Source organism: Pimephales promelas, chromosome 4 (genome assembly GCF_988280905.1).
Source record: "Pimephales promelas chromosome 4, fPimPro1.hap1.1, whole genome shotgun sequence".
NCBI lineage: Eukaryota > Metazoa > Chordata > Actinopteri > Cypriniformes > Leuciscidae > Pimephales > Pimephales promelas.
Genome location: NC_142772.1, coordinates 47,912,528 through 47,939,705, shown reverse-complemented (window position 1 = coordinate 47,939,705; position 27,178 = coordinate 47,912,528). Strand labels below are relative to the sequence as shown.

General features: G+C 36.2%; 1 protein-coding gene across 2 annotated transcripts in view; it reads right to left on the bottom strand.

Moving 5' to 3' along the window:
• Nucleotides 1-21,864: 21,864 nt before the first annotated feature.
• The window catches only part of LOC120465305 (ras-specific guanine nucleotide-releasing factor RalGPS1), a 144,595-nt gene continuing 139,281 nt past the window's right edge, over nucleotides 21,865-27,178 (bottom strand). Inside the window, exons 16-20 of one of the 2 annotated variants that reach the window (XM_039654984.2) lie at nucleotides 25,982-26,084; nucleotides 24,363-24,455; nucleotides 24,084-24,189; nucleotides 23,903-23,994; nucleotides 21,865-22,244 (exon numbers count right to left, since the gene is read on the bottom strand). In XM_039654984.2, coding sequence (XP_039510918.2) covers nucleotides 22,215-22,244; nucleotides 23,903-23,994; nucleotides 24,084-24,189; nucleotides 24,363-24,455; nucleotides 25,982-26,084 — 424 coding nt within the window. In that variant the 3' untranslated portion in view covers nucleotides 21,865-22,214. The remainder of the gene's footprint in view (nucleotides 22,245-23,902; nucleotides 23,995-24,083; nucleotides 24,190-24,362; nucleotides 24,456-25,981; nucleotides 26,085-27,178) is intronic. The other variant, XM_039654985.2, reaches the window with a different exon arrangement.

The window sequence follows — 27,178 nt, the reverse complement described above, 5'->3', positions numbered from 1 at the left end:
TTTCTCCAATCTTCTCAAAACTCTGGATTATGATAGAGGGCTGTGAGACTTTGACCTGAGTGCAAAAATGGAGGCTCTAGACCCTTCCAGAGCTGAGATATCGAAACTCAAAATTTCGACCCGAAAAAAAAAAACGACAGTGTTACCCCTTTCGTTTTTTTTTTCATTTTTGGGCGAAAAATTAAGTTTCTCCAATCTTCTCAACACTCTGGATTATGATAGAGGGCTGTGAGACTTTCACCTGAGTGCAAAAATGGAGGCTCTAGACCCTTCCAGAGCTGAGATATCGAAACTCAAAATTTCGACCCGAAAAAAAAAACGACAGTGTTACCCCTTACGTTTTTTTTCATTTTCGGGCGAAAAATTAAGTTTCTCCAATCTTCTCAAAACTCTGGATTATGATAGAGGGCTGTGAGACTTTGACCTGAGTGCAAAAATGGAGGCTCTAGACCCTTCCAGAGCTGAGATATCGAAACTCAAAATTTCGACCCGAAAAAAAAAATGACAGTGTTACCCCTTTCGTTTTTTTTTTCATTTTTGGGTGAAAAATTAAGTTTCTCCAATCTTCTCAAAACTCTGGATTATGATAGAGGGCTGTGAGACTTTGACCTGAGTGCAAAAATGGAGGCTCTAGACCCTTCCAGAGCTGAGATATCGAAACTCAAAATTTCGACCCGAAAAAAAACCGACAGTGTTACCCCTTACGTTTTTTTCGTTTTTGGGCGAAAAATGAAGTTTCTCCAATCTTCTCAAAACTCTGGATTATGATAGAGGGCTGTGAGACTTTGACCTGGGTGCAAAAATGGAGGCTCCAGACCCTTCCAGAGCTGAGATATCGAAACTCAAAATTTCGACCCGAAAAAAAAACGACAGTGTTACCCCTTACGTTTTTTTTCATTTTCGGGCGAAAAATGAAGTTTCTCCAATCTTCTCAAAACTCTGGATTATGAAAGAGGGCTGTGAGACTTTGACCTGAGTGCAAAAATGGAGGCTCTAGACCCTTCCAGAGCTGAGATATCGAAACTCAAAATTTCGACCCGAAAAAAAACCGACAGTGTTACCACTTACGTTTTTTTTCGTTTTTGGGCGAAAAATTAAGTTTCTCCAATCTTCTCAAAACTCTGGATTATGATAGAGGGCTGTGAGACTTTGACCTGAGTGCAAAAATGGAGGCTCTAGACCCTTCCAGAGCTGAGATATCGAAACTCAAAATTTCGACCCGAAAAAAAAACGACAGTGTTACCCCTTACGTTTTTTTTCATTTTTGGGCGAAAAATTAAGTTTCTCCAATCTTCTCAAAACTCTGGATTATGATAGAGGGCTGTGAGACTTTCACCTGAGTGCAAAAATGGAGGCTCTAGACCCTTCCAGAGCTGAGATATCGAAACTCAAAATTTCGACCCGAAAAAAAAAACGACAGTGTTACCCCTTACGTTTTTTTTCATTTTCGGGCGAAAAATTAAGTTTCTCCAATCTTCTCAAAACTCTGAATTATGATAGAGGGCTGTGAGACTTTGACCTGGGTGCAAAAATGGAGGCTCTAGACCCTTCCAGAGCTGAGATATCGAAACTCAAAATTTCGACCCGAAAAAAAAACGACAGTGTTACCCCTTACGTTTTTTTTCGTTTTTGGGCGAAAAATTAAGTTTCTCCAATCTTCTCAAAACTCTGGATTATGATAGAGGGCTGTGAGACTGTCACCTGAGTGCAAAAATGGAGGCTCTAGACCCTTCCAGAGCTGAGATATCGAAACTCAAAATTTCGACCTGAAAAAAAAAACGACAGTGTTACCCCTTTCGTTTTTTTTCATTTTTGGGCGAAAAATTAAGTTTCTCCAATCTTCTCAAAACTCTGGATTATGATAGAGGGCTGTGAGACTTTGACCTGAGTGCAAAAATGGAGGCTCTAGACCCTTCCAGAGCTGAGATATCGAAACTCAAAATTTCGACCCGAAAAAAAACCGACAGTGTTACCCCTTACTTTTTTTTTCGTTTTTGGGCGAAAAATTAAGTTTCTCCAATCTTCTCAAAACTCTGGATTATGATAGAGGGCTGTGAGACTTTGACCTGAGTGCAAAAATGGAGGCTCTAGACCCTTCCAGAGCTGAGATATCGAAACTCAAAATTTCGACCCGAAAAAAAAAACGACAGTGTTACCCCTTTCGTTTTTTTTCATTTTTGGGCGAAAAATTAAGTTTCTCCAATCTTCTCAAAACTCTGGATTATGATAGAGGGCTGTGAGACTTTCACCTGAGTGCAAAAATTGAGGCTCTAGACCCTTCCAGAGCTGAGATATCGAAACTCAAAATTTCGACCCGAAAAAAAAAACGACAGTGTTACCCCTTACGTTTTTTTTTCATTTTCGGGCGAAAAATTAAGTTTCTCCAATCTTCTCAAAACTCTGGATTATGATAGAGGGCTGTGAGACTTTGACCTGAGTGCAAAAATGGAGGCTCTAGACCCTTCCAGAGCTGAGATATCGAAACTCAAAATTTCGACCCGAAAAAAAAACGACAGTGTTACCCCTTACGTTTTTTTTCATTTTCGGGCAAAAAATTAAGTTTCTCCAATCTTCTCAAAACTCTGGATTATGATAGAGGGCTGTGAGACTTTGACCTGAGTGCAAAAATGGAGGCTCTAGACCCTTCCAGAGCTGAGATATCGAAACTCAAAATTTCGACCCGAAAAAAAAAATGACAGTGTTACCCCTTTCGTTTTTTTTTTCATTTTTGGGTGAAAAATTAAGTTTCTCCAATCTTCTCAAAACTCTGGATTATGATAGAGGGCTGTGAGACTTTGACCTGAGTGCAAAAATGGAGGCTCTAGACCCTTCCAGAGCTGAGATATCGAAACTCAAAATTTCGACCCGAAAAAAAAACGACAGTGTTACCCCTTACGTTTTTTTTCGTTTTTGGGCGAAAAATTAAGTTTCTCCAATCTTCTCAAAACTCTGGATTATGATAGAGGGCTGTGAGACTTTCACCTGAGTGCAAAAATGGAGGCTCTAGACCCTTCCAGAGCTGAGATATCGAAACTCAAAATTTCGACCAGAAAAAAAAAACGACAGTGTTACCCCTTACGTTTTTTTTTTCATTTTCGGGCGAAAAATTAAGTTTCTCCAATCTTCTCAAAACTCTGGATTATGATAGAGGGCTGTGAGACTTTGACCTGAGTGCAAAAATGGAGGCTCTAGACCCTTCCAGAGCTGAGATATCGAAACTCAAAATTTCGACCCGAAAAAAAAACGACAGTGTTACCCCTTTCGTTTTTTTTCATTTTTGGGCGAAAAATTAAGTTTCTCCAATCTTCTCAAAACTCTGGATTATGATAGAGGGCTGTGAGACTTTGACCTGAGTGCAAAAATGGACGCTCTAGACCCTTCCAGAGCTGAGATATCAAAATTCAAAATTTCGACCCGAAAAAAAACGACAGTGTTACCCCTTACGTTTTTTTTCATTTTTGGGCGAAAAATTAAGTTTCTCCAATCTTCTCAAAACTCTGGATTATGATAGAGGGCTGTGAGACTTTCACCTGAGTGCAAAAATGGAGGCTCTAGACCCTTCCAGAGCTGAGATATCGAAACTCAAAATTTCGACCCGAAAAAAAAAACGACAGTGTTACCCCTTACGTTTTTTTTCATTTTCGGGCGAAAAATTAAGTTTCTCCAATCTTCTCAAAACTCTGGATTATGATAGAGGGCTGTGAGACTTTGACCTGAGTGCAAAAATGGAGGCTCTAGACCCTTCCAGAGCTGAGATATCGAAACTCAAAATTTCGACCCGAAAAAAAAAACGACAGTGTTACCCCTTTCGTTTTTTTTTTCATTTTTGGGCGAAAAATTAAGTTTCTCCAATCTTCTCAACACTCTGGATTATGATAGAGGGCTGTGAGACTTTCACCTGAGTGCAAAAATGGAGGCTCTAGACCCTTCCAGAGCTGAGATATCGAAACTCAAAATTTCGACCCGAAAAAAAAAACGACAGTGTTACCCCTTACGTTTTTTTTCATTTTCGGACGAAAAATTAAGTTTCTCCAATCTTCTCAAAACTCTGGATTATGATAGAGGGCTGTGAGACTTTGACCTGAGTGCAAAAATGGAGGCTCTAGACCCTTCCAGAGCTGAGATATCGAAACTCAAAATTTCGACCCGAAAAAAAAAATGACAGTGTTACCCCTTTCGTTTTTTTTTTCATTTTTGGGTGAAAAATTAAGTTTCTCCAATCTTCTCAAAACTCTGGATTATGATAGAGGGCTGTGAGACTTTGACCTGAGTGCAAAAATGGAGGCTCTAGACCCTTCCAGAGCTGAGATATCGAAACTCAAAATTTCGACCCGAAAAAAAAACGACAGTGTTACCCCTTACGTTTTTTTTTCGTTTTTGGGCGAAAAATTAAGTTTCTCCAATCTTCTCAAAACTCTGGATTATGATAGAGGGCTGTGAGACTTTCACCTGAGTGCAAAAATGGAGGCTCTAGACCCTTCCAGAGCTGAGATATCGAAACTCAAAATTTCGACCAGAAAAAAAAAACGACAGTAACCCTTACGTTTTTTTTTTCATTTTCGGGCGAAAAATTAAGTTTCTCCAATCTTCTCAAAACTCTGGATTATGATAGAGGGCTGTGAGACTTTGACCTGAGTGCAAAAATGGAGGCTCTAGACCCTTCCAGAGCTGAGATATCGAAACTCAAAATTTCGACCCGAAAAAAAAACGACAGTGTTACCCCTTTCGTTTTTTTTCATTTTTGGGCGAAAAATTAAGTTTCTCCAATCTTCTCAAAACTCTGGATTATGATAGAGGGCTGTGAGACTTTGACCTGAGTGCAAAAATGGACGCTCTAGACCCTTCCAGAGCTGAGATATCGAAATTCAAAATTTCGACCCGAAAAAAAACGACAGTGTTACCCCTTACGTTTTTTTTCATTTTTGGGCGAAAAATTAAGTTTCTCCAATCTTCTCAAAACTCTGGATTATGATAGAGGGCTGTGAGACTTTCACCTGAGTGCAAAAATGGAGGCTCTAGACCCTTCCAGAGCTGAGATATCGAAACTCAAAATTTCGACCCGAAAAAAAAAACGACAGTGTTACCCCTTACGTTTTTTTTCATTTTCGGGCGAAAAATTAAGTTTCTCCAATCTTCTCAAAACTCTGGATTATGATAGAGGGCTGTGAGACTTTGACCTGAGTGCAAAAATGGAGGCTCTAGACCCTTCCAGAGCTGAGATATCGAAACTCAAAATTTCGACCCGAAAAAAAAAACGACAGTGTTACCCCTTTCGTTTTTTTTTTCATTTTTGGGCGAAAAATTAAGTTTCTCCAATCTTCTCAACACTCTGGATTATGATAGAGGGCTGTGAGACTTTCACCTGAGTGCAAAAATGGAGGCTCTAGACCCTTCCAGAGCTGAGATATCGAAACTCAAAATTTCGACCCGAAAAAAAAAACGACAGTGTTACCCCTTACGTTTTTTTTCATTTTCGGGCGAAAAATTAAGTTTCTCCAATCTTCTCAAAACTCTGGATTATGATAGAGGGCTGTGAGACTTTGACCTGAGTGCAAAAATGGAGGCTCTAGACCCTTCCAGAGCTGAGATATCGAAACTCAAAATTTCGACCCGAAAAAAAAACGACAGTGTTACCCCTTTCGTTTTTTTTTCATTTTTGGGCGAAAAATTAAGTTTCTCCAATCTTCTCAAAACTCTGGATTATGATAGAGGGCAGTGAGACTTTCACCTGAGTGCAAAAATGGAGGCTCTAGACCCTTCCAGAGCTGAGATATCAAAATTCAAAATTTCGACACGAAAAAAAAACGACAGTGTTACCCCTTACGTTTTTTTCGTTTTTGGGCGAAAAATTAAGTTTCTCCAATCTTCTCAAAACTCTGGATTATGATAGAGGGCTGTGAGACTTTGACCTGAGTGCAAAAATGGACGCTCTAGACCCTTCCAGAGCTGAGATATCAAAATTCAAAATTTCGACCCGAAAAAAAAACGACAGTGTTACCCCTTACGTTTTTTTTCATTTTTGGGCGAAAAATTAAGTTTCTCCAATCTTCTCAAAACTCTGGATTATGATAGAGGGCTGTGAGACTTTCACCTGAGTGCAAAAATTGAGGCTCTAGACCCTTCCAGAGCTGAGATATCGAAACTCAAAATTTCGACCCGAAAAAAAAAACGACAGTGTTACCCCTTACGTTTTTTTTCATTTTCGGGCGAAAAATTAAGTTTCTCCAATCTTCTCAAAACTCTGGATTATGATAGAGGGCTGTGAGACTTTGACCTGAGTGCAAAAATGGAGGCTCTAGACCCTTCCAGAGCTGAGATATCGAAACTCAAAATTTCGACCCGAAAAAAAACCGACAGTGTTACCCCTTACGTTTTTTTCGTTTTTGGGCGAAAAATGAAGTTTCTCCAATCTTCTCAAAACTCTGGATTATGATAGAGGGCTGTGAGACTTTGACCTGAGTGCAAAAATGGAGGCTCTAGACCCTTCCAGAGCTGAGATATCGAAACTCAAAATTTCGACCCGAAAAAAAACCGACAGTGTTACCCCTTACGTTTTTTTCGTTTTTGGGCGAAAAATGAAGTTTCTCCAATCTTCTCAAAACTCTGGATTATGATAGAGGGCTGTGAGACTTTGACCTGAGTGCAAAAATGGAGGCTCTAGACCCTTCCAGAGCTGAGATATCGAAACTCAAAATTTCGACCCGAAAAAAAACCCGACAGTGTTACCCCTTACGTTTTTTTCGTTTTTGGGCGAAAAATGAAGTTTCTCCAATCTTCTCAAAACTCTGGATTATGATAGAGGGCTGTGAGACTTTGACCTGAGTGCAAAAATGGAGGCTCTAGACCCTTCCAGAGCTGAGATATCGAAACTCAAAATTTCGACCCGAAAAAAAAAACGTTACGTTTTTTTTCATTTTCGGGCGAAAAATTAAGTTTCTCCAATCTTCTCAAAACTCTGGATTATGATAGAGGGCTGTGAGACTTTGACCTGAGTGCAAAAATGGAGGCTCTAGACCCTTCCAGAGCTGAGATATCAAAATTCAAAATTTCGACCCGAAAAAAAAAAACGACAGTGTTACCCCTTTGGTTTTTTTTTTTTATTTTTGGGCGAAAAATTAAGTTTCTCCAATCTTCTCAAAACTCTGGATTATGATAGAGGGCTGTGAGACTTTGACCTGAGTGCAAAAATGGAGGCTCTAGACCCTTCCAGAGCTGAGATATCGAAACTCAAAATTTCGACCCGAAAAAAAAACGACAGTGTTACCCCTTTCGTTTTTTTTCATTTTTGGGCGAAAAATTAAGTTTCTCCAATCTTCTCAAAACTCTGGATTATGATAGAGGGCAGTGAGACTTTCACCTGAGTGCAAAAATGGAGGCTCTAGACCCTTCCAGAGCTGAGATATCAAAATTCAAAATTTCGACCCGAAAAAAAAACGACAGTGTTACCCCTTTCGTTTTTTTTTCATTTTCGGGCGAAAAATTAAGTTTCTCCAATCTTCCCAAAACTCTGGATTATGATAGAGGGCTGTGAGACTTTGAACTGAGTGCAAAAATGGAGGCTCTAGACCCTTCCAGAGCTGAGATATCGAAACTCAAAAATTTGACCCGGAAAAAAAACGACAGTGTTACCCCTTACGTTTTTTTTTTTCGAGCGAAAAATTAAGTTTCTCCAATCTTCTCAAAACTCTGGATTCTGTTAGAGGGCCATGAGATTTAGACCTGAGTGCAAAAATGGAGGCTCTAGACCCTTCCAGAGCTGAGATATCGAAACTCAAAAATTCGACCCGAAAAAAAAAAACGACAGTGGTACCCCTTATATTTTTTTTTTTCTCGGGCGAAAAATTAAATTTCTCCAATCTTCTCAAAACTCTGGATTCTGATAGAGGGCCATGAGACTTAGACCTGAGTGCAAAAATGGAGGCTCTAGACCCTTCCAGAGCTGAGATATTGAGATCCCACGAACCCACTATTTTTATAATGACATAAATGCTACGTGCAATTCTACAGTCGATTTTTAACTGTAATTAATAAGTTCAATCTTTCTATTTTACATACAAAGTATGAAATACTGGCAAAAATTTATACAAAATGTAAATATACCTTAGAAAATGTTGCTTGCTTCTGTGTTTGGAGTGAAGTGCTGCCATGCTTCTCTTCAATGTAGAGTTTTTTTATATAATTACTACATGCAGTTATTACTAATTACTACCGCCCCCCCCCCCCCCTATCATTATTAGTATATTATTTTATGTTTAAGTTTGAAATAAACAGAGAACATACGTCCATCCTTTGGCAAGAGTAGTAGTCACATTCTCAACCTGTAGCTAATGTATTTGGGGGAGATGTAATATTCATAAACTGGTTTCCACAAAGTGTCCATTTGAGGCACACGCTTCTGAAATGTTATGACCATGTCAAGAGTATGTTACTTTCGTGATTAATAATTTATTGGTTAATATTTCTTAGATCACAAGTAGTTCTCAATGAGGATATATTTCTTTAGTAATAATCAAATACCTACCAAGGAACTACCTTTATACTAAATGACCTATTACTTGCTTCTCAGTTAATATTGCTTCCATATTAGTTAATAGTATTAAGTTCGGTGTTAATGCAGTATTACCTATTACTTCCTGCATAGATACTTGTTAACTACGGACCATTATTCTAAAGTGTTACCGAAATGTGTTTTATCAATTCAGAAAAACTGTAATAAGTTGAAGATACAATTTATGATTTGTGACACACACAAACACACGAACAGACACAAATACGAACACACACTCTCTCTCACACACACTTCCTCTCTTCCTCCCTCACTCTCTCTCTCTCAAAGGGAAAATCCCTAAAGCAGAATCAGCACTGACAACATTCTCCACACCTGCCCTTCCTCGTCCTCAACCTCTTCCTGCTCATTCACCACCTCTTACACACACATTCTTCCTTCACTCACTCTTATTTTGTTTCCATCCATTGTTGGTATCAACATTCACAGCAACATTTTGAGTAAATTGTGGGACACTAAACTGACTTGTATTATATACAGTTTGGTCACATCATTAGAAATAAGTGTGAACAATTGTGAGTCGTGTGTAAAGGATGATTACTGTGTAGTTGTGTTTAGCTTTCACCTACCTGTGTTTAGCATTTTGAAACATAAGTGCATAAGTGCAGTGTGAAATGTGTTTTAGAGTTTTGAAAAAAAGAGTGCATGAGATTTGCAAACCACCTGAACCTGTTTAATGTTTTACAGAAAGAGTGATTTATTCAACAAATTGGTTTAGGCTATTGAGAATTTGGTTCAGAGGGTTTAATGTTTTAGCAATTTCAGAAAAAAACTATATATTTAGTTTTCACCTGGGATGTCACACCTCTTTCTTACATGATCAAGTCATAGGCACAATTTGTCCAATCCTAGATCTTGAAAAATGTTTAACTCTTTGAGTCCTTTCACAATTTTCTTATAAAAAGCCGTGTTCCTCATGGTCTTCCTTTTCCTCTTGTGCGCGGGACTCTCAGCTTCCTCCTCCTCCTGGTCTGGAACACAACTCTAAAGTAATACTTACTTTTCTCTTACTATATGCATGCATAATACTGGTTGCATTTGACTTATTTCATCAATAAAACATTTTAATACAACATGTTTCTGTGTATTTCTTATAAACCCAATAAACATTTTTATTACAACCTGTTTCTGTGTATTTCTTATAAACCCAATAAACAGTTTTATTACAACCTGTTTCTGTGTATTTCTTATAAACCCAATAAACATTTCTATTATCTCTTGTAATTTCAAAGTCATAATTAAAAGACTATGAAGTTTTATAAGCAGTTTACATATAAAAACTGTATAATAATACAATACTATCTATAAAGTCTTATAAGCAGTTTGCATATAAAACTGTATAATAATACAATAGCCTACTATCTATAAAGTCTTGTAAACAGTTTGCATATAAAAACTGTATAATAATATAATACTATCTATAAAGTCTTGTAAACAGTTTGCATATAAAAATCGTATAATAATACAATACTATCTATAAAGTCTTATAAGCAGTTTGCATATAAAACTGTATAATAATACAATAGCCTACTATCTATAAAGTCTTGTAAACAGTTTGCATATAAAAACTGTATAATAATACAATACTATCTAAAGTCTTGTAAACAGTTTGCATATAAAAACTGTATAATTATACAATACTATCTATCAGTCCCTCCAGGATTTCGCGATGTCGCGATCGCAACTATTAACGCAACTTCAACAAATCCACGTGAATTCAGTGCGCCTTGCAATTTTGAAAAATCACCGCAACTTTTGTGCAACTTTGACGAATCATCGCGCCGCGGTCTCCTGCAAAGCGCCGTCATACGTCCAGTAGCGGTTCTAGGCACGGGCGAACCTTCATGTCACATGGGGGGCGGCACGAGCAGTTAAAAAAAAATCCTCTGTCCCGCGAAGGTTTTCTATTTTTTATCATTTCAATTCAATTATTGGCAATGGCGCTCTGCTTGCTGAGAAGGTGCCGTGCGCAGAAGCGATATCAAGGGGGTCTCTTGATTAGTTCACGTACCGCGTCTTTTGCGCGCTTGAGGTCGTTATTTCAAATAGGCGATTAGGCGCACGGGAAGCGCGCTCATTATGCGCTCGCGGGAGGCGCGCTCATAATCTTTTCAGTATGGGAGTGCACGGCAGCTGACAGACGCGAATGAGCAGTGTTGTTTCCACGGACTCATCACTTATCTGCTTCTCTTTTGTTTTATATTTAAAGAATTTAGTTTGACCATTTTATTTTCCTTTCTTTTCTTGTGTTTATCACTTGTAATAGGCTACTCACTATCACAGTGCTTTAGTTCACCCAGTTCACGAACTCTCTCAATTCAGAAAATTCTAGTCTGACAAAAAAAAATTAAGCTTTATTGGATATGCGGCTATATTATATTATATTAGCTATATTAAAATACATTATCAAACATTTGGTTTTTCACTTTAGTGGCTATTCCTAAAACTGTATTTTGCACTTTATTAGTATTGGCATCTTTCAACATAAATGCTGCTTAATGTTTGTGAGGTTCTGCACATTGACTTTTTTGCAGGTGCAGATCTTGTTTAAAAAAAAAAAAGAAACTTAGTTTGTTAGGTTTTGCTGTGTCTTCAAATCGTTTGTTTTGCCTTTTATGGTTACTAATGGTTAGTTAGTTTGTTCGTGTGTTACAAAGTGTGTGACTTTGTCTCTTAAGTCAATTCTGGACTAGAGCAGATGCAGATGATGAACAGTGTTTTCTGTGGGACATAATAAGTCCCTTTGGGGTGGACTTTGGACTTTTCTCTCTTAGTAAACCTATAACATGCACAAAAAATATAACAACACAATAAAGGAAAGGGGAAAAGCCAAAAAGCATAATTTGGGCATTTTAAGTTAAAAATCTATCTATCTTTGCCATTTTAACCTATAAAAACATGCAGAAGAACATCGCAACTTTTATTGCAACTTTTTAAAAAAGCGGCCGCAACATCAGGCATTTTAGGCCGCAACAATCACAAAAAAGGCCCGCGAAATCCTGGAGGGACTGATCTATAGAGGGAATGCGCATGACGTCACCGTCGGCCGGCGTGCCTGCAGTTTCTCACAGTGAGTGGCAAAAAGACTGAGCGGCTGTATGTGTTTAGCGTGAATACCGCGAAAAACAAACACAACACACAAATAAAATGGGAAAGAGCTTTGCGATTGACTGTAGGCTTACAACTAGTTTTGGCAAAACATCGGAGGTATATTTTTACAGACTGCTATGGAAAGAGGAGCAAATGGATCGCTGCAATTCACAGAAACAACTGGACTCCAGTCAGCCAAAGGTGGATTTGCAGTTATCATTTTGTGTCAATATGCTGAAATTAGCTGTAAAACCATACCCGTATATTTTGTATTGTTATATACATTAACAGCTCATCAATTAAATATTTATCATTGCATATTCTGCATTATTGGATGTTTTTTTTAATAAACACTGACCAAAAAACGTATAACGTTTTAGAGCTGGACGATATGATATAGGATATAACACTGATATAAGTGATCACCCGGATTTAGACCTACCTATATTATATTTAAAGCGTTCACATGCAAATTTGCTTTATGTTTAGGTCTTGCTTTTATTTCCCCGGTGTCGAAATCAGGCAATAAATGTCAGGCAACACGATTCCTGGCTGCATGTCAATATCCATGGATCACTGGATCTTTAGTAAGTTGTAAGGAACACTATATTGAGTCCAACATTTAGTTTAAATTGATAAAATTGTTCGATTTAGTCGCATTTCCGCAGTTTTCCCCTATTAAATCCAGTCACGCAGCAGATCTTTTGCCACTCGGTCAGGCTGAGGGGGGTTGTCACGCGGGAAAGTCACGTGTCAATGCATTCCCTCTATAGTCTTGTAAACAGTTTGCATATAAAAACTGTATAATTATACAATACTATCTATAAAGTCTAATTATACCATTTTTATATGTAAACTGTAAAAGTATTATAAGCAGTTTGCATAAAAACTGTATAATACAATACTATCTATAAAGTCTTGTAAGCAGTTTGCATATAAAAACTGTATAATAATACAAAACTATCTATAAATTATTATAAGCAGTTTGCATATAAAAACTGTATAATAATACAAAACTATCTATAAAGTATTATAAGCAGTTTGCATATAAAAACTGTATAATAATACAATACTATCTATAAAGTCTTATAAGCAGTTTGCATATAAAAACTGTATAATAATGCAAAACTATCTAAAGTCTTATAAGCAGTTTGCATATAAAAACTGTATAATAATACAAAACTATCTATAAAGTATTATAAGCAGTTTGCATAAAAACTGTATAATACAAGACTATCAATAAAGTCTTACGATGCTTTTCATAAGTACCGAATAACATTGTTTTACAATACTTGGAATTTGTTTTAAGTTTCACAGACAACCCAGAAAACCATGCAGAGCAAGCAAAATCTACATGACATTGAATCAGACGAGTTAATACCAATAATTTCTTTACAGAGAAATCAAAAACGCTTTGTCTTGTGATATAAAAACTTCAACTTACTAGCACATTTAGCTAAAACCTTGGCTGCAATGCATTCACCTATAAGCGATTGATCCAATGTTCCACTAAAATATGTGACACTTGATTTGGATACAATTTCAGACCCATTCCACATCACCTTTAAGGTATTTCATTTTGTTAACTTCTTTGTTGTACCAAACAGGATTGATTCAGATGCATAGAGAGCTTATTTTCTACAAGCCACTGGTTGACAGACTCAAGCTCTATGCCAAGAGTATGTTCAATGTCTTTTACATTACACCCTGGGACAAGTAAAGTAGAATCATCAGCACATCATAGCACCTAGCAGCGTACAGCAGCTGATATGACATTTTAAATTAACATTGACATTTTAAGACTTTTTAAAGCAAATTAGTGACTCTAAAAAATGTAACACCCAGTAATGTGTAATTTCTTTGCATTTTGTTTCGAATACAACATTCAAATTACTATGACTTGTGTGTCTGTTTGTGTGTGTGTCACACATCATAAATTGTTTCTTCAACTTATAGAGTGCCGAAGTGATGATGTCACTTTGTAGGACAACTCGGAAGCTAGCGGCGCATGGGTTCCCTCGGTCGAACAGACACAATAAAGTTTAAAAAACCACAAGCAGGTAATAATTGTGTGTTCTATTTCATAGATCAAAACGTGAAAATATTTCGAGGCTTTGTTCACCACAGACCTTATTTCAGGCGATTTAGCACAAACCCATTCAAAAATCCCATAGGCTTTAGAGCGAGGGAACCGTAGTGCTAAAATGCTAACTCACTTCTGCGTTTTGGCCTACAGAGTGACGTCGTAACTTCGGCACTATTACAGTTTTTCTGAATTGATAAAACAGTTAACAAACTATGCAGGAAGTAATAGGTAATACTGCATTGACACCGAACTTAATACTATTAACTAATATGGAAGCAATATTAACTGAGAAGTAAGTAATAGGTCATTTAGTATAAAGGTAGTTCCTTGGTAGGTATTTGATTATTATTAAAGAAATATATCCTCACTGAGAACTACTTGTGAACTAAGAAATAATAACCAATAAATTACTAATCAAAAAAGTAACATGCTAAAAAGTGAACAATTGTGGGGGTTTTATACTCTTGACATGGTCATAACATTTCAGAAGCGTGTGCCTCAAATGGACACTTTGTGGAAACCAGTTTATGAATATTACATCGCCCCAAATACATTAGCTACAGGTTGAGAATGTGACTACTACTCTTGCCAAAGGATGGACGTATGTTCTCTGTTTATTTCAAACTTAAACATAGAATAATACTAAAAATTTTAGAGGGTTTTTTTTTACATCTTAAATAATTAGTGATGCTGACACTCTCTCAAGATTGGATTAGTTCACTATTATGAGCTCTATTCAGTGTCAGTTCAATATATGTCAGACTCCAAAGGCCTACCTTTATGTTACAGTATCTGCCTGATGAGGACTTCTCTTTAGGATATGAACATTGATGTTCTCTTGTCAAAAACAATTTGCATCTTTAATGAAGAAATTGGCTGCATTTATGTTGCGATAAGTGCAAAACCTCATCTTCCAGATTACAGTTTGTTAGAACATTAGTGCTTCACAGAACCTGTACAGTATGTGTCAAATATAAAATTAAATTACTTGTATTATTTGTGAAAAACATGTTAACTCAAGCGTTACCTTATCATCCCACAGGAACTATTAGTGATGTGGCCCATTATTTTAAAGTGAAAAACATGTTAACTCCTCACTAACTATAAGCGTTTTTTATTATTATAAGCACTGAAACATTTCCACAAAATCATAAAAGAAAATCACATAATGCAAAAATGCACAACTGGGCATGCAAGAATATTGTCTTCTAATTTCTTTTAGCAAACACCCTAGGACCATCCCTGTGGTTGTGTCCAAGCTAGTATGTCCACTCAATGCAGGTCAAATCTTTTCTGTCCTATTGCCGCTCAACCTCCAAATCTGGCTTTTATATTTTGACCAAGCTCGTCAGTGAGAATTTAACATGTTTTTCACTTTAAAATAATGGGCCACATCACTAGTAGTTCCTGCGGTATGACAAGGTAACGCTTGAGTAGTTAGTGAGGAGTTAACATGTTTTTCATAATTAAAACAAGTTATTTAATTTTATATTTGACACATACTGTACCTTTACTTTTGGTTGTTATTTCTTAGTTCACAAGTAGTTCTCAGTGAGGATATATTTCCTTAGTAATAATCAAATACCTACCAAGGAACTACCTTTATACTAAATCACCTATTACTTGCTTCTTAGTTAATATTGCTTCAATATTAGTTAATAGTATTAAGTTCGGTGTTAATGCCTATTACTTCCTGCATAGCTACTTGTTAACTCATGCGGCCCCTTTAAGTAAACAACGTCATGCCATAAATGATACGAAACCAGTAGGAAACACAGAAGTGCTGATAATGGGCTATATGCACGCATAAGTTCCGCATTTGACGCAAAGATGCTCGTGAATTTGGTTGGGAAGATTAAAGCGGAGGAAAACCAAGGAAAACGGGATTATGGCAGAGTCTACAGTAAGTTACTGTAAATTTCATTAAAATGCAGTGCATATTACAGTAGTTAATTACGGCAAAGTCTAACAGTGCATAGAAAATTTGTGGAGGGAGTTGAAAGTCCGTGTTGCCCAGCAACAGCCCCGGAACATGTGGAACACCTGGGGCCCGTTTCAGAAAGGAGGTTAAGTGAAAACTCTGAGTATGTTAACCCTGAAATGAGGGAAACTCTGGGTTTTCCGTTTCAGAAAGGTGGGTATATCAAACCCGAGAAAGCAGAGTAAGTCAAGCCCGTTTCTGAAAGAGAGGTAACTTATACTCAGAGTCAGTTACCATGGTAACTTACTCTGTGAACCTAACCTGGTCGGGAGCAGGTTTTCTTCAGTAAACTCAGAGTTTCTTGCGGTCTCCTCCCCTTTTTTAAAGAGGAAGTGCTGTTTAAACACTAACAATAAAATGTATTTACACATTCTTTAAGGAATATATATTGTTTGTCCATGTTTTAATTGACTAAATCTGTTTTGCAGCAATTTGCCAAAAAGTAAAAGGATTAAAACGTTTGCTAAACTTTTATTTGATTACCACCATTTTTTATAATATATTTCTATTAAATCATTAAAAAAATTGGAATAAAAAACATTTTATAGAACTCAATTGTTTTTCAAACATAATTTAATAAGTTATTAATGATAAAAATAAGATGTTAATCTTATTCATAATCAATTATTGAAGTTAGTTGATTACATATGTTTTATTGAACAAATGTTTAATTTATTTAACTCATTTTCATTTTAACTGATGATAATAATAATAACCGTAATTTAATAATGCTGTTTATATATTTAATAATTGTTAAATACCATAAACCGTGATATTTTCTGAGACGGTTCTTATACTGTGAAACTCTCATACCCCACATGGGGGAGTCCCGCACACCACCCCCACTGTTAAACAAGTTACTCAGCAACTTTTACTGTTTTAAATTAACTACTTTTTACTTTTTAGATTTTTAGACTGGTATTTTTACTTAAGTAAAAATGTATCAAAGTAATAGTAGCCTACTTTAGGTTGAATAACATTCTTCCAGTTTCACCTCTGATATTATAACAGTAAGTTACTGTAAAATAGTTATGAATTATTAACCACAAATGACATCTTAAACAGTGTAGTTAGATTAATGTAATACTTACTATCTCTAGAAAGTATTGGTCTACATATTACTAAATCCTATATCAACCTCAACTACTTGATTAACACAAAGAGAAGAGACAAGAAACAGCACTTTTAAATCTTTCAGATTAACAATATACAATTGCATGAATTATTCTTGAATTGATCAAAGTGTGTAGAGGGAGAAGGTTACATAAAACATATAACTTTTAAAAATGTATGTTAAATGCACTATTGTTTTATACTGAATTGTTCTATAGTTTATGCAGTAGCTTTTTTAATGTAATTGCATCATATTTTATTTTAAATTACAGAAGAATTAAGAGTAACCCCCTTAATTAAATTACAATATTTAGATCACTTGTTAATTAATTACACCTAACACCTCTTTTTGTCTGGCGCTGTTGCCATGGTGACTCATAATATCTGCGCTCCATTGATAATGGCTTTTTATAGTTGTGGTGCACGCGCTTAACTCAGAGTCAGTCAACTCAGAGTTGATTGAACTAACTCATTTCAGCTGTTCTGTAACCGAAAACTCAGAGTTTCCCATCTCAGGGTAAGTCAACTCAGAGTTCAAGCTTTAACTCAGAGTTGGTTGAGCCTCCTTATTGAAACGGGCCCCTGGTGAAGACTTACAGGAAACGTTTGACCTCTGTTATTGACAACAGATGTTATGTTACAAAGTATTGAGTTGAACTTTTTTTTATTGATCAAATACTTATTTTCCACCATAATTTACAAATAAATTCTTTAAAAAGTCCTACAATGTGATTTCTTGGATTTTTTTCTCACATTTTGTCTCTCATAGTTGAAGTGTACCTATGATGAAAATTACCGACCTCTCTCATCATCCTAAGTAGGAGAACTTGCACAATCAGTGGCTGACTAAATACATTTGGCCCCACTGTATGTGTAAATAAACCCCCTCAAACTCAATTCTGTCACTTGGACACCTCTAAACCTGCGTAAAAAAATAATAACCAGTTACTATATCGCACCGTTGACACAAGTGAGGGCATTTCGCAACTAAGATAACAGCAACAAGGAAGAACTCAGACATGAATGCATCACTGATTTTACTTTGATACCAATCTCTCATTTTAAACCGTCTAGTATCTGTAGAACCGCATTTTTCCATCTTAAATATATATCTAATTACGGCATATGTTCTCATTGATAAATGCGGAACAATTAGTTCATGCGTTCATGACGAGGAAGGCCTGCAAACATTGTTTTGCGAGGTAGAAGCGATACTCAATGACCGGCCAATTCTGTAACTAAGGTTTCAGAAGAAGCCCATGCTGCCATTAAGCCTGTTCGAAAAATCAGACCTGTACATTAAGAGTACAGGTATAGGTATAGAGTACCTGTACACCGTATCGACGGCACCTGTAAGGGACAGATTATTCTCCTGTAACACACAGGAGAGAAACGAGGAATGAACACAATATGTTCATTAAAGGTTCTCTAAGCGATGTGGGGCCAAAACATTTTTTGTCACATACATCAAACGTCTCCTCCTCACTATCGGCTAGCTGCCTGTCCCCTAAACACACTGTAAAAAAACGCGGTCTCTGTAGACACCACAGGATCCACAAACGGCAACAAAAACAATCATGTCTCACCCGGACCACGAAACCTAACAAACAGTGTTCCAGCCAATCACTGGCAAGAAGTATCTGAGGGTGGGTCTGGGGGGTTAGTGCACGTGCACATGAAGGGGGTGTGTGTGTGTGTGAAGGAGAGAGAAGTATCATCAGAGGGAAGTTTGAAAAATGGCCGACACACGACCAAAGAGACGTCGTTCTGAAGAACAAATTAAAAAGGAGTCGGATAAAGAACGTGCGAAGTTCCGAATTTACATCGGTAGCAAAGCTTTTGAACTATGGCGAGAACTCCGGCGGCAGAAGGGCTTCCAGTCCGACATTCAGGTTGCTCTGTTTTTGCTGGACAGGTGGGTAACGTTAAAATGTTTTTTTTATTCTAAATTGACGCTTGTGTTCGCCAAACCCACACAATGATATAATTAGCTAGAACTATGCAGTCAGCGAAATGCACGTTCACAATTACTTCAGGAAGCACGGAAGGGAGGGGAAGGTGATGAGATGCGGAGGAGGGAGGGTCTAGCTAGCCTCCGATTTGTTTGAAAATATTCCGAACGTCAACACCTAGGACCGCTTAGACAACCTTTAAACAAATCTATTTTTTAGAGTCACATTTTGCTCAACAGATCACATTTTTAATGTCTTCTCAACATTATAATGACTTTCAAATGTTCATGTCAATTCACAATCTGAAATAAAATAAACTTCTCACTTTCACAGTCATGTTTACTGAGTCTGTATTTTTATATTTCATACTATTCGTCAAAAAAGAAATACAAAAACCACAATAATACACCTCAATTACTTCTCTTAAACGATTAACCATTTGTATTCACAATATTTTACCAGTATCACATTAATACGATGCTTCAAATCACTCTCAGAAGTGTTAAAATACTTCAAATATAGTTTTAAACCTTAACACTTTAACCATTATCAATCGACATTACAAACACATATTTAGTACGTTAAACAATACCTTGAAGCTTATAAAATACCTTCACGTGCATTTGAATGAGTAGCCTAGAAATATTTTACTGACATGCTCACAAACATTACATGTGCGTTTAGTAGACAGCTAATCAGTCGAGTTTTTCTCTCGCTTAAATCAACCTCAAAAACAACCTCTGACGAAAATCACTCCTCTAAAACAATTCACTTACGTTTCACTCTATACACATTTCAGAATGGTTCAATTCAACTTTAAAGTGTTTTTATACATTTACCCACCTGTAACACACAGGAGAGAAACGAGGAGGTGAAATTCAAGCTCTCTGGACTGGAGTAAAAAACTCACGACCGGCACAGCTTAACACCCATCGCGCGACTCTGCCCCTAACGGTCAGGGGTAGCAATGCACACTTCTCTTTATTTAAAAGGAATTTTTTTGAGGTAGGAATTTTGGGTTTTCATGAGCTGTATGCCAAAATCATCAGTACTAAAACAATAAAAAACCTGAAATATTTCAGTTGGTGTGCAATGAATCTTAAATATATGAAAGTTTAATTTTTATCATTACATTATAGAAAATAATGAACTTTACAATATGCTAATTTTCTGAGAAGGACCTGTTAGTTCTTGGACAGTGGTTCCCAAACACACACACACACACACACACACACACATATATATATATATATATATATGTGTGTGTGTGTGTAAATAAATATAACAATAAATATGTATTAAATAAATATGACAATTCACTGTAAAGGGATGGTTCATACAAAATTAAATTGTCATTATTCGCTCACTCAAACCTGTATGTTTTTATTCATTTAACACAAAATTAGACATTTTTGATGAGCTCTTTCCATATTACAGGTCATCGTAATTCACTATCGATCTCATATAAAGTACAGTATCTCATAGAGTACTTTATTCATGCAACTTATTCAATGCACTGACAATTAAACCCCCCAAAATTATTAGAAAAATACAATAATAGTACACTGTGCGTATGATGCACTTTAATTTTATTATTTTGGGGGGTTTATTGGACAATAATTGGAAAAACTCAAATATGCCATTTTAATAATAAACCAGCACACTGGATCAAACAACATGAGGAGAATATCATGACAGAATTTTCCTTCTGAAGAGAATTATTGACTTTATGTCAGATTTCTGAGGCTGATATGAATGTACTCAGAGATTGTGTCCAGTGTTTCTCCTTCAGTGACAGACACAAACACCTCCATAAGAGTTCAATGTCATTTTATAACACACACACACTTCATTACAATCATCAGTCCTGCACAGAACAAAATTTGAGAAATGAACTTACAGAGACTCCATTATTCCCTATAGTGCTGATCTATCACTCGATCTGATGTTGCACATTCTTAACTAAACTGATATAATCAGACATAAACGAACAGATATCTCTTCAAAATCCAAACTCTTTTCAGGTAATAGCCGTCATATCTGAGCGTCACTGCATTTTCTCCATGATAAATCTCCTCTGAACATGACCAGGTCACACTTCACAACACAACGCAAAACATATGAGGAATTATGAGAAACTTGACTGTATTCTTACTGCATTTTTTTTTTAAATCCTTGTGACATTTTCTTGCCAATTAAGCATTTTAATTGCATTACAATATAAAAAACATTCAATAATTTAAAAAAAGAAATCAATAAGCATAAATTAAAGGCAGTACAATAAATATGACCATGATGTATAAATAATTACAATTTAAAAAATATATATATATTTGTATTTTATTAGAGTTTCTATTACAATTTGGGGGTTTAAGTGTGCTTAATTGTCCTGAATATGTCGTCACAATGCATCATGTGTGGCTAAGATATGACGTGGACATGTTTTTGAAGGGTTTAGTGAGATTAAGTGAGCGCTTAAGATTTTTTCAATGATAATGTTGATGATCTCACATTCAAAGGACGCCGTTCTTGTATTTGTGAGATGGCTTAATAATAAGGAAATAAGTTGTTTTGACTGATAACAGTTTTGTCCCGTTACAAGAAACACTTTCAAAGAAAAGTAAATGTGACGAACACAAACCGCTTGCTTCTGTTGGACATATTTCAGCTGGTTTAAGTAGTGAGTTATGAGCAAAATCTACTTAATACCATCATTTTACAGGAAAGTCACGAGAATTTGTAAATACTTAGCCCAAAACCAGCTTTTCCGAGTATAAAATGGCTAAAACTGACATTAGATACAGAATCCCTGTTGTAAAGTCACACAATATCCTTTAACTAGATCTCACATCATATCGTTGAACACAAATAAAAATCACTGTGCTAATAAGAGATAAGGTTAGAGATCTTGGCAGCCGTTGTGTGTGTGTGTAACTAAACCATGAACAGATGACAGGTTTGAGGAATTGTGCGGATACATCTGTGTTTTGTTTGTTACGGCTCTTTCTAGGAACAAAGGCCTGTTAGTTTGGCTTTTTAGTCTTCGGCTACAGATGATTTCCAACGGGGGCACTTCAAGATTTCTCACATCGATGCCCATGTCAAGCTTCTGTGTTCAATTTAATTCCCACAATGCGAGATCCAGAAGTCTCATACTGAAGACATGATGGAGTTGAAAGGGTAAATTTCCCTCCTTTTCTTCTCACATCCGTTAGCAGAACTAGTGCGCACACCTCCATGTCCAGGTGTGTCACACACATCTCGATCTCAGTTGTGGACGTCGGGCTCATCGAATAGATCGGCTCAGAGACTCTTGGGAGGGTTTTGCTCTTTCTTTGCCCTTTTGCTGAACTAATCATGTTCTTCTCAATCTCTTTGGCCTTTGGCACATTATTAAGTCTTCGGGCGAGAGCTACACTAGTCCATTTACTCAAATGACATGAGATTCGCTGGTATCTAAAAGAGTGGAAAGAGCAATAATGGCGTCATAATGCTGAGATAAACGCCCGTTTCACACATACTCCGTTTGCAGTGCGTATGCGGTCCGTATTTTTTTCCGTATATGTTAACAGGTTAGAGCTTTCACACTGCGCGCGGATGCAGTCCGTCGATCCGTTCCAGTTCCAGATCGTTTCCGCACCGAGTCTATTTCTGCTGTGCTGCAAACGCAGAAATAAAGTGACAGCGCACGGTTCGTGGTCAAAATGAACTCAGATTGACCTCGAAATGTAGTAGTTTCACCATAAATGCATTTAATTCAATAAAATGTAGTAGGCTAATCTCTCCATAAATGTCTTTAATTGTTTCATATTTTTACTTTAAGACATTACTTCTTAATATATATATAGAAGGAATGCATGGATGCATTTGTTGTTTAAATTTTGTTTAAACATGCATGCGTCCATTCAAGTTTGTAAAAGTGTACAAAGAGAACCGCAAAGCTGACAAAACTTTTCTTTTAATAAAAGTTGCTGCATATGGTGAACATATTTTGATTAGGCTACCAAAAACCAGAAAACAAATAATACTCGAGAAGTTTACTCAAAGATGACTTATTCATTTCAATACAATTAAAATAGGCTATGCCCACTCATGTGGATAGAAAATTGTTATATTAAGACACAAATTCTCAGAGGATACTCAACATGTTTTATTATGACAGGTTTAAAAAATAATGAATGAAATAATGATTAAAAAATAATGCCTCTTCTGTATTAGAAAGATAAATATGTAAATGTTAATTAACTAAAAGAAATACCTTCAAATTGAACAAAAATACCTCTCACAAACGTACAAAAACGAACTAGTTTTCTTCCCCTTTATCCAGTTTTTTTTCCTCATCCTCCTTGTTTGCCCATCTCCTATATTTTGCTGTAGAGCTGATCTTTCCCACCATTTTTTTTTTTTTTTTTTTTTTTGAAAACCAGGACATCACTTTATAAAAAAAAACCGGCCAGGACAGGACGTGAAAACAGGACATGTCCTGGGATAACAGGACTGTTGGTCACTGGTCGCCCTATTGCTGCATAACTTCTGATTTTGAAATAAAAATAGCGAGTGTTTGTGTTACAGCTCACGCTCTGCAAACGCAGCATGTGAAAGCACTTTAGTGCGTGCGGCTCCTGTACCGGATACGCACCGCAACACTCACCGCATACGCACTGCAAACGGAGTATGTGTAAAACGGGCGTATAAGACTGGACATGATGCTGGACTTTAGATGATCAGTCGCAGAGCAATGTCACAACTTGCTTACTATAAAATGAATTAAATCAGAATTTAGAGTCTTCATTTTTTTCAATATTTGATATGTTTATCTATTTTATATAAATAAAAAAAATATTTTGTTTACACTTTATTTTAAGGTGATGTTGTTACATTGTACTCAAATAAGTACTGAGTAATACTCTATATATAATACAGTGTATATATAGACTATTACAATTTATAGTCAACATGAGTTGATATTATAATAGTGCATATTCCATAAAAAATAACTATATTGCAATATATATATATATATATCATTTTGGTCATACCGTCCAGTCCCATCACAAGATAATTATATTGCTAGCATGTAAATATTGGTGTCAGAAGAACACATTTGTGTATACCTGAGGTCTTCTTCTCCGACAGGCGTCCTGCAGCCGCTTGTGCCAGATGATCGCAGAGAACCGATCTCCGGTCTGAAACTTGTAAACATTCCCTAACAAACACAGAGATTCTGCTCAAGTAACTATTCATTTAACACTCACCAAGTCTGTCCTTTGTGAATCTCCTGTGGAAGAGATGTACCTTTATCAGGATCGTTGAGCTGGAAGATGTTGGGTTGATCCGGATCATCCGGCAGAACAACCATCCAGCCCAGAACAGACACTTTCTTACACGCGTGAGACTTGTACTGTTTAGAAGAGCAACATTTCATACAATCTTATTTTTAATTCCATTTCAAATTATTAAATTCATCTTCTTAAAAGAATCACATAAATCTCTATCAATGTTTGACGATTTTATTGATTTATTTGTAAATGTGAATTGCTCTGACATTGTTTCAGCGTGTGCAGAAACACTCACATGTTTGCGTTCAGCGGCTCGAAGAGCTTTCGATCTGTAGAACATCAGAGTCGAACCACACAGCGAGATCCAATACCGGCTCCATGAGGCAAGCTACACACACGATCAAACAACACATTTCACACAAATACACTACGCTACTTTTGTAGCCCTCAAACCGTATTCACTTTATAGCCCTTAATCCTGTAATTGTGGACGAATGTGGGCACAGAGGACTCAGGTGTGATCCTAATTTTTATTTATTATAAATGTTATATCACTGTCTTCGATAAAGTTTTGTCTATCCATTTATGGTGTTTTTTTAAATTATTTATTTACTTCAAAAAGTTCCATATTTTCTATGTAAATTATGCTTATTTTTTATTTTATATATTTTTTTAACTACATTAAAATATAATTCCAATAAGTACTTAGAGCTAAAACCTGAAAATGAAGTGACTTTGCTGTCACCTGGTGTCTTATTTTGGCTTATTTTAGACTGCTCTAAATGACAGTTTTTCCCATTCATTTCTATGGGTGCCAATTTTTGACCCAAATACAAGATTAAGGATTTTTTTTCACCCATTTAACATTGTAGAATTGAGTCAAAAAAAAAAAAAAAATTGTGTGTGTTCAGGAGGAAAACTTAGGAAAAGTAGCCAAGTCTTGTACCGCTCAGATCAAGGGAAGTATTTTTTTTTAAATAAATCAAAACTATTTTGCCCACATTTGTCCAGAATACGGTATTAGGGTTAAATGACACTTATATTCTTGACACTTGTATAAACTTAAACTATAAACTATAAACTTGACACACTTATATTCAGCAATTAATGTATTCAAAAAATGACTGTAAAGTCTTTTATAATGTTACAAAAGATTACATTTCAAACAAATGCTGTTCTTGAAAGAAAGAATCCAGAAATAAAATGTATCATGGTTTCCACTAAAATATGAAGCAGCATAACTTTTCTCAATGTGACAATAATCATAAATGTTTCTTGAGCATCAAATCATCATATTAGAGTGATTTCTGAAGGATCATGTGACGCTGAAGACTGGAGTAATGATGCTGAAAATACAGCTTTGATCACAGGAACAAATTACATTTTTACAATATATTCACATAGAAAAAAACTATTTGAAATTGTGATAATAATATTAATATTACTGTACTTTTGATTAAAGACTTCTTTAAAAATATTACAGACGTTAAACTTTTAAACGGTAGTATACCATGCACAGTAGCTAAACAAAACTGACTATGACTTTTTGTCAGTATTAAAACTTTAATGTTGCCTTTATTATTTTTAAATCAAGGGAAAACATTTGGATATCTACATATAAGATATTGTTTCAAAGAAGGCTCACTGCAGAAATAGATTATGGCCTGTTTTTGTAAAAGTTGGTCACTAGATGGAGCGCTTGATCAACTATTGAGCTCAAAGCCACAGAACACCTGCTGGGATTGTGGATGTTTCCTGAAACCTTGTGCAACCTTTAAACAAAATAAAGTCGAAGCTACAAACTTTGCCCTGTTGCATTCTTTCTCGTTGTAAAATATTTTGTCAAATCAACAAATCTGGAGAGCTATGGTGTGTGTCCATGCCATTATCCATCCCGGTGTGATATGTTTTTACCGTAGGCTTCTTGCCCTCCTTCATCAGGGTTTTCCTCTTCACCGGCCCCTGCATCGTGACGCCTGGCTCTCCGGGACTCACACTGGGCTCTGCTAATGACGGGCTGACAGTGGGAAAACACATCAGCTGAACACCTCCACAACAATGACCCGTGTGTGTGTGTGTGTGTGTGCATAGAGCGTTCAGTGGACATATGGAGATAGTTGCTTCTTTAACCATGTAATGAGCCCTAAGAGAACAGAAGTTACAGTTCACATCTGATCTGAGGATGTGATAAGAGTAAAGATGAGCATGTGAGAGTGTAAAGAGGACAGAAAGATTCCCTTCACCCACTCAGAAGACACCGGCTCTGTGTGGAAACCCAATGAGCTGCCGAAGTCCTCCACTTTCCAAATCCACTCCACTTTTGTTTGGTTTGATATTTCAAGTTTTATTTAATTTAATGGACAAACGGGGCAATTTTATACAATATTTGAATTTAAATATTTAAAATACCATTTATTTTCTGAATTTCCACTACCCATTTCTTTACTCTCTCAAACGACTGATATTTTGCATACACAGTAGCGGCCAAAAGTGACGTCCGGCTTAGGAAATTGAACATCCTGACCCTTTATGTAAATATTATTGTATTATTATTATAAAGTAAATGTAAAAAGGCATATTGCGTAATCAATCGGAGTCAATTGTTTTATTTTTGATGACGTAATGAAACATGCCAATTTGTGCAACGTCATTTTTGGTCAAGCCGTCATACACAGAAATTATGAACACATGCAAAAACAAGTGAGAACCAACGGCATATTAATAACTGATTATGTTGTAGTCAATGCATGAGTTTTTATGTTTTTTTTATGCATTTTTTTGAATAATAGTAACATAAAACCTGTAGTTGAAGTGTTTTGTTCTTCACTCATATTTGGAATATTTAATAATTATGAAATATTTTCCTCTTCTATGGCCATAAGAACAAAATATCTCCTCTGGATCTGACTTTTTGCCACTACTATATCTGGATATATTTTACAATGAACTTAAATAGATTGTTTTTATAGATTATGAATGACTAGAAATAGTCAGCATCATTGCAGTCACTGTTGCACTCTGGGAGATTGAGTCTCCTGTGTGTCTGTATCACACTTGCATTGCTTCGAGAAAGTTCTTAATAATAAAATGTATAAAAGTATAAAATATCTG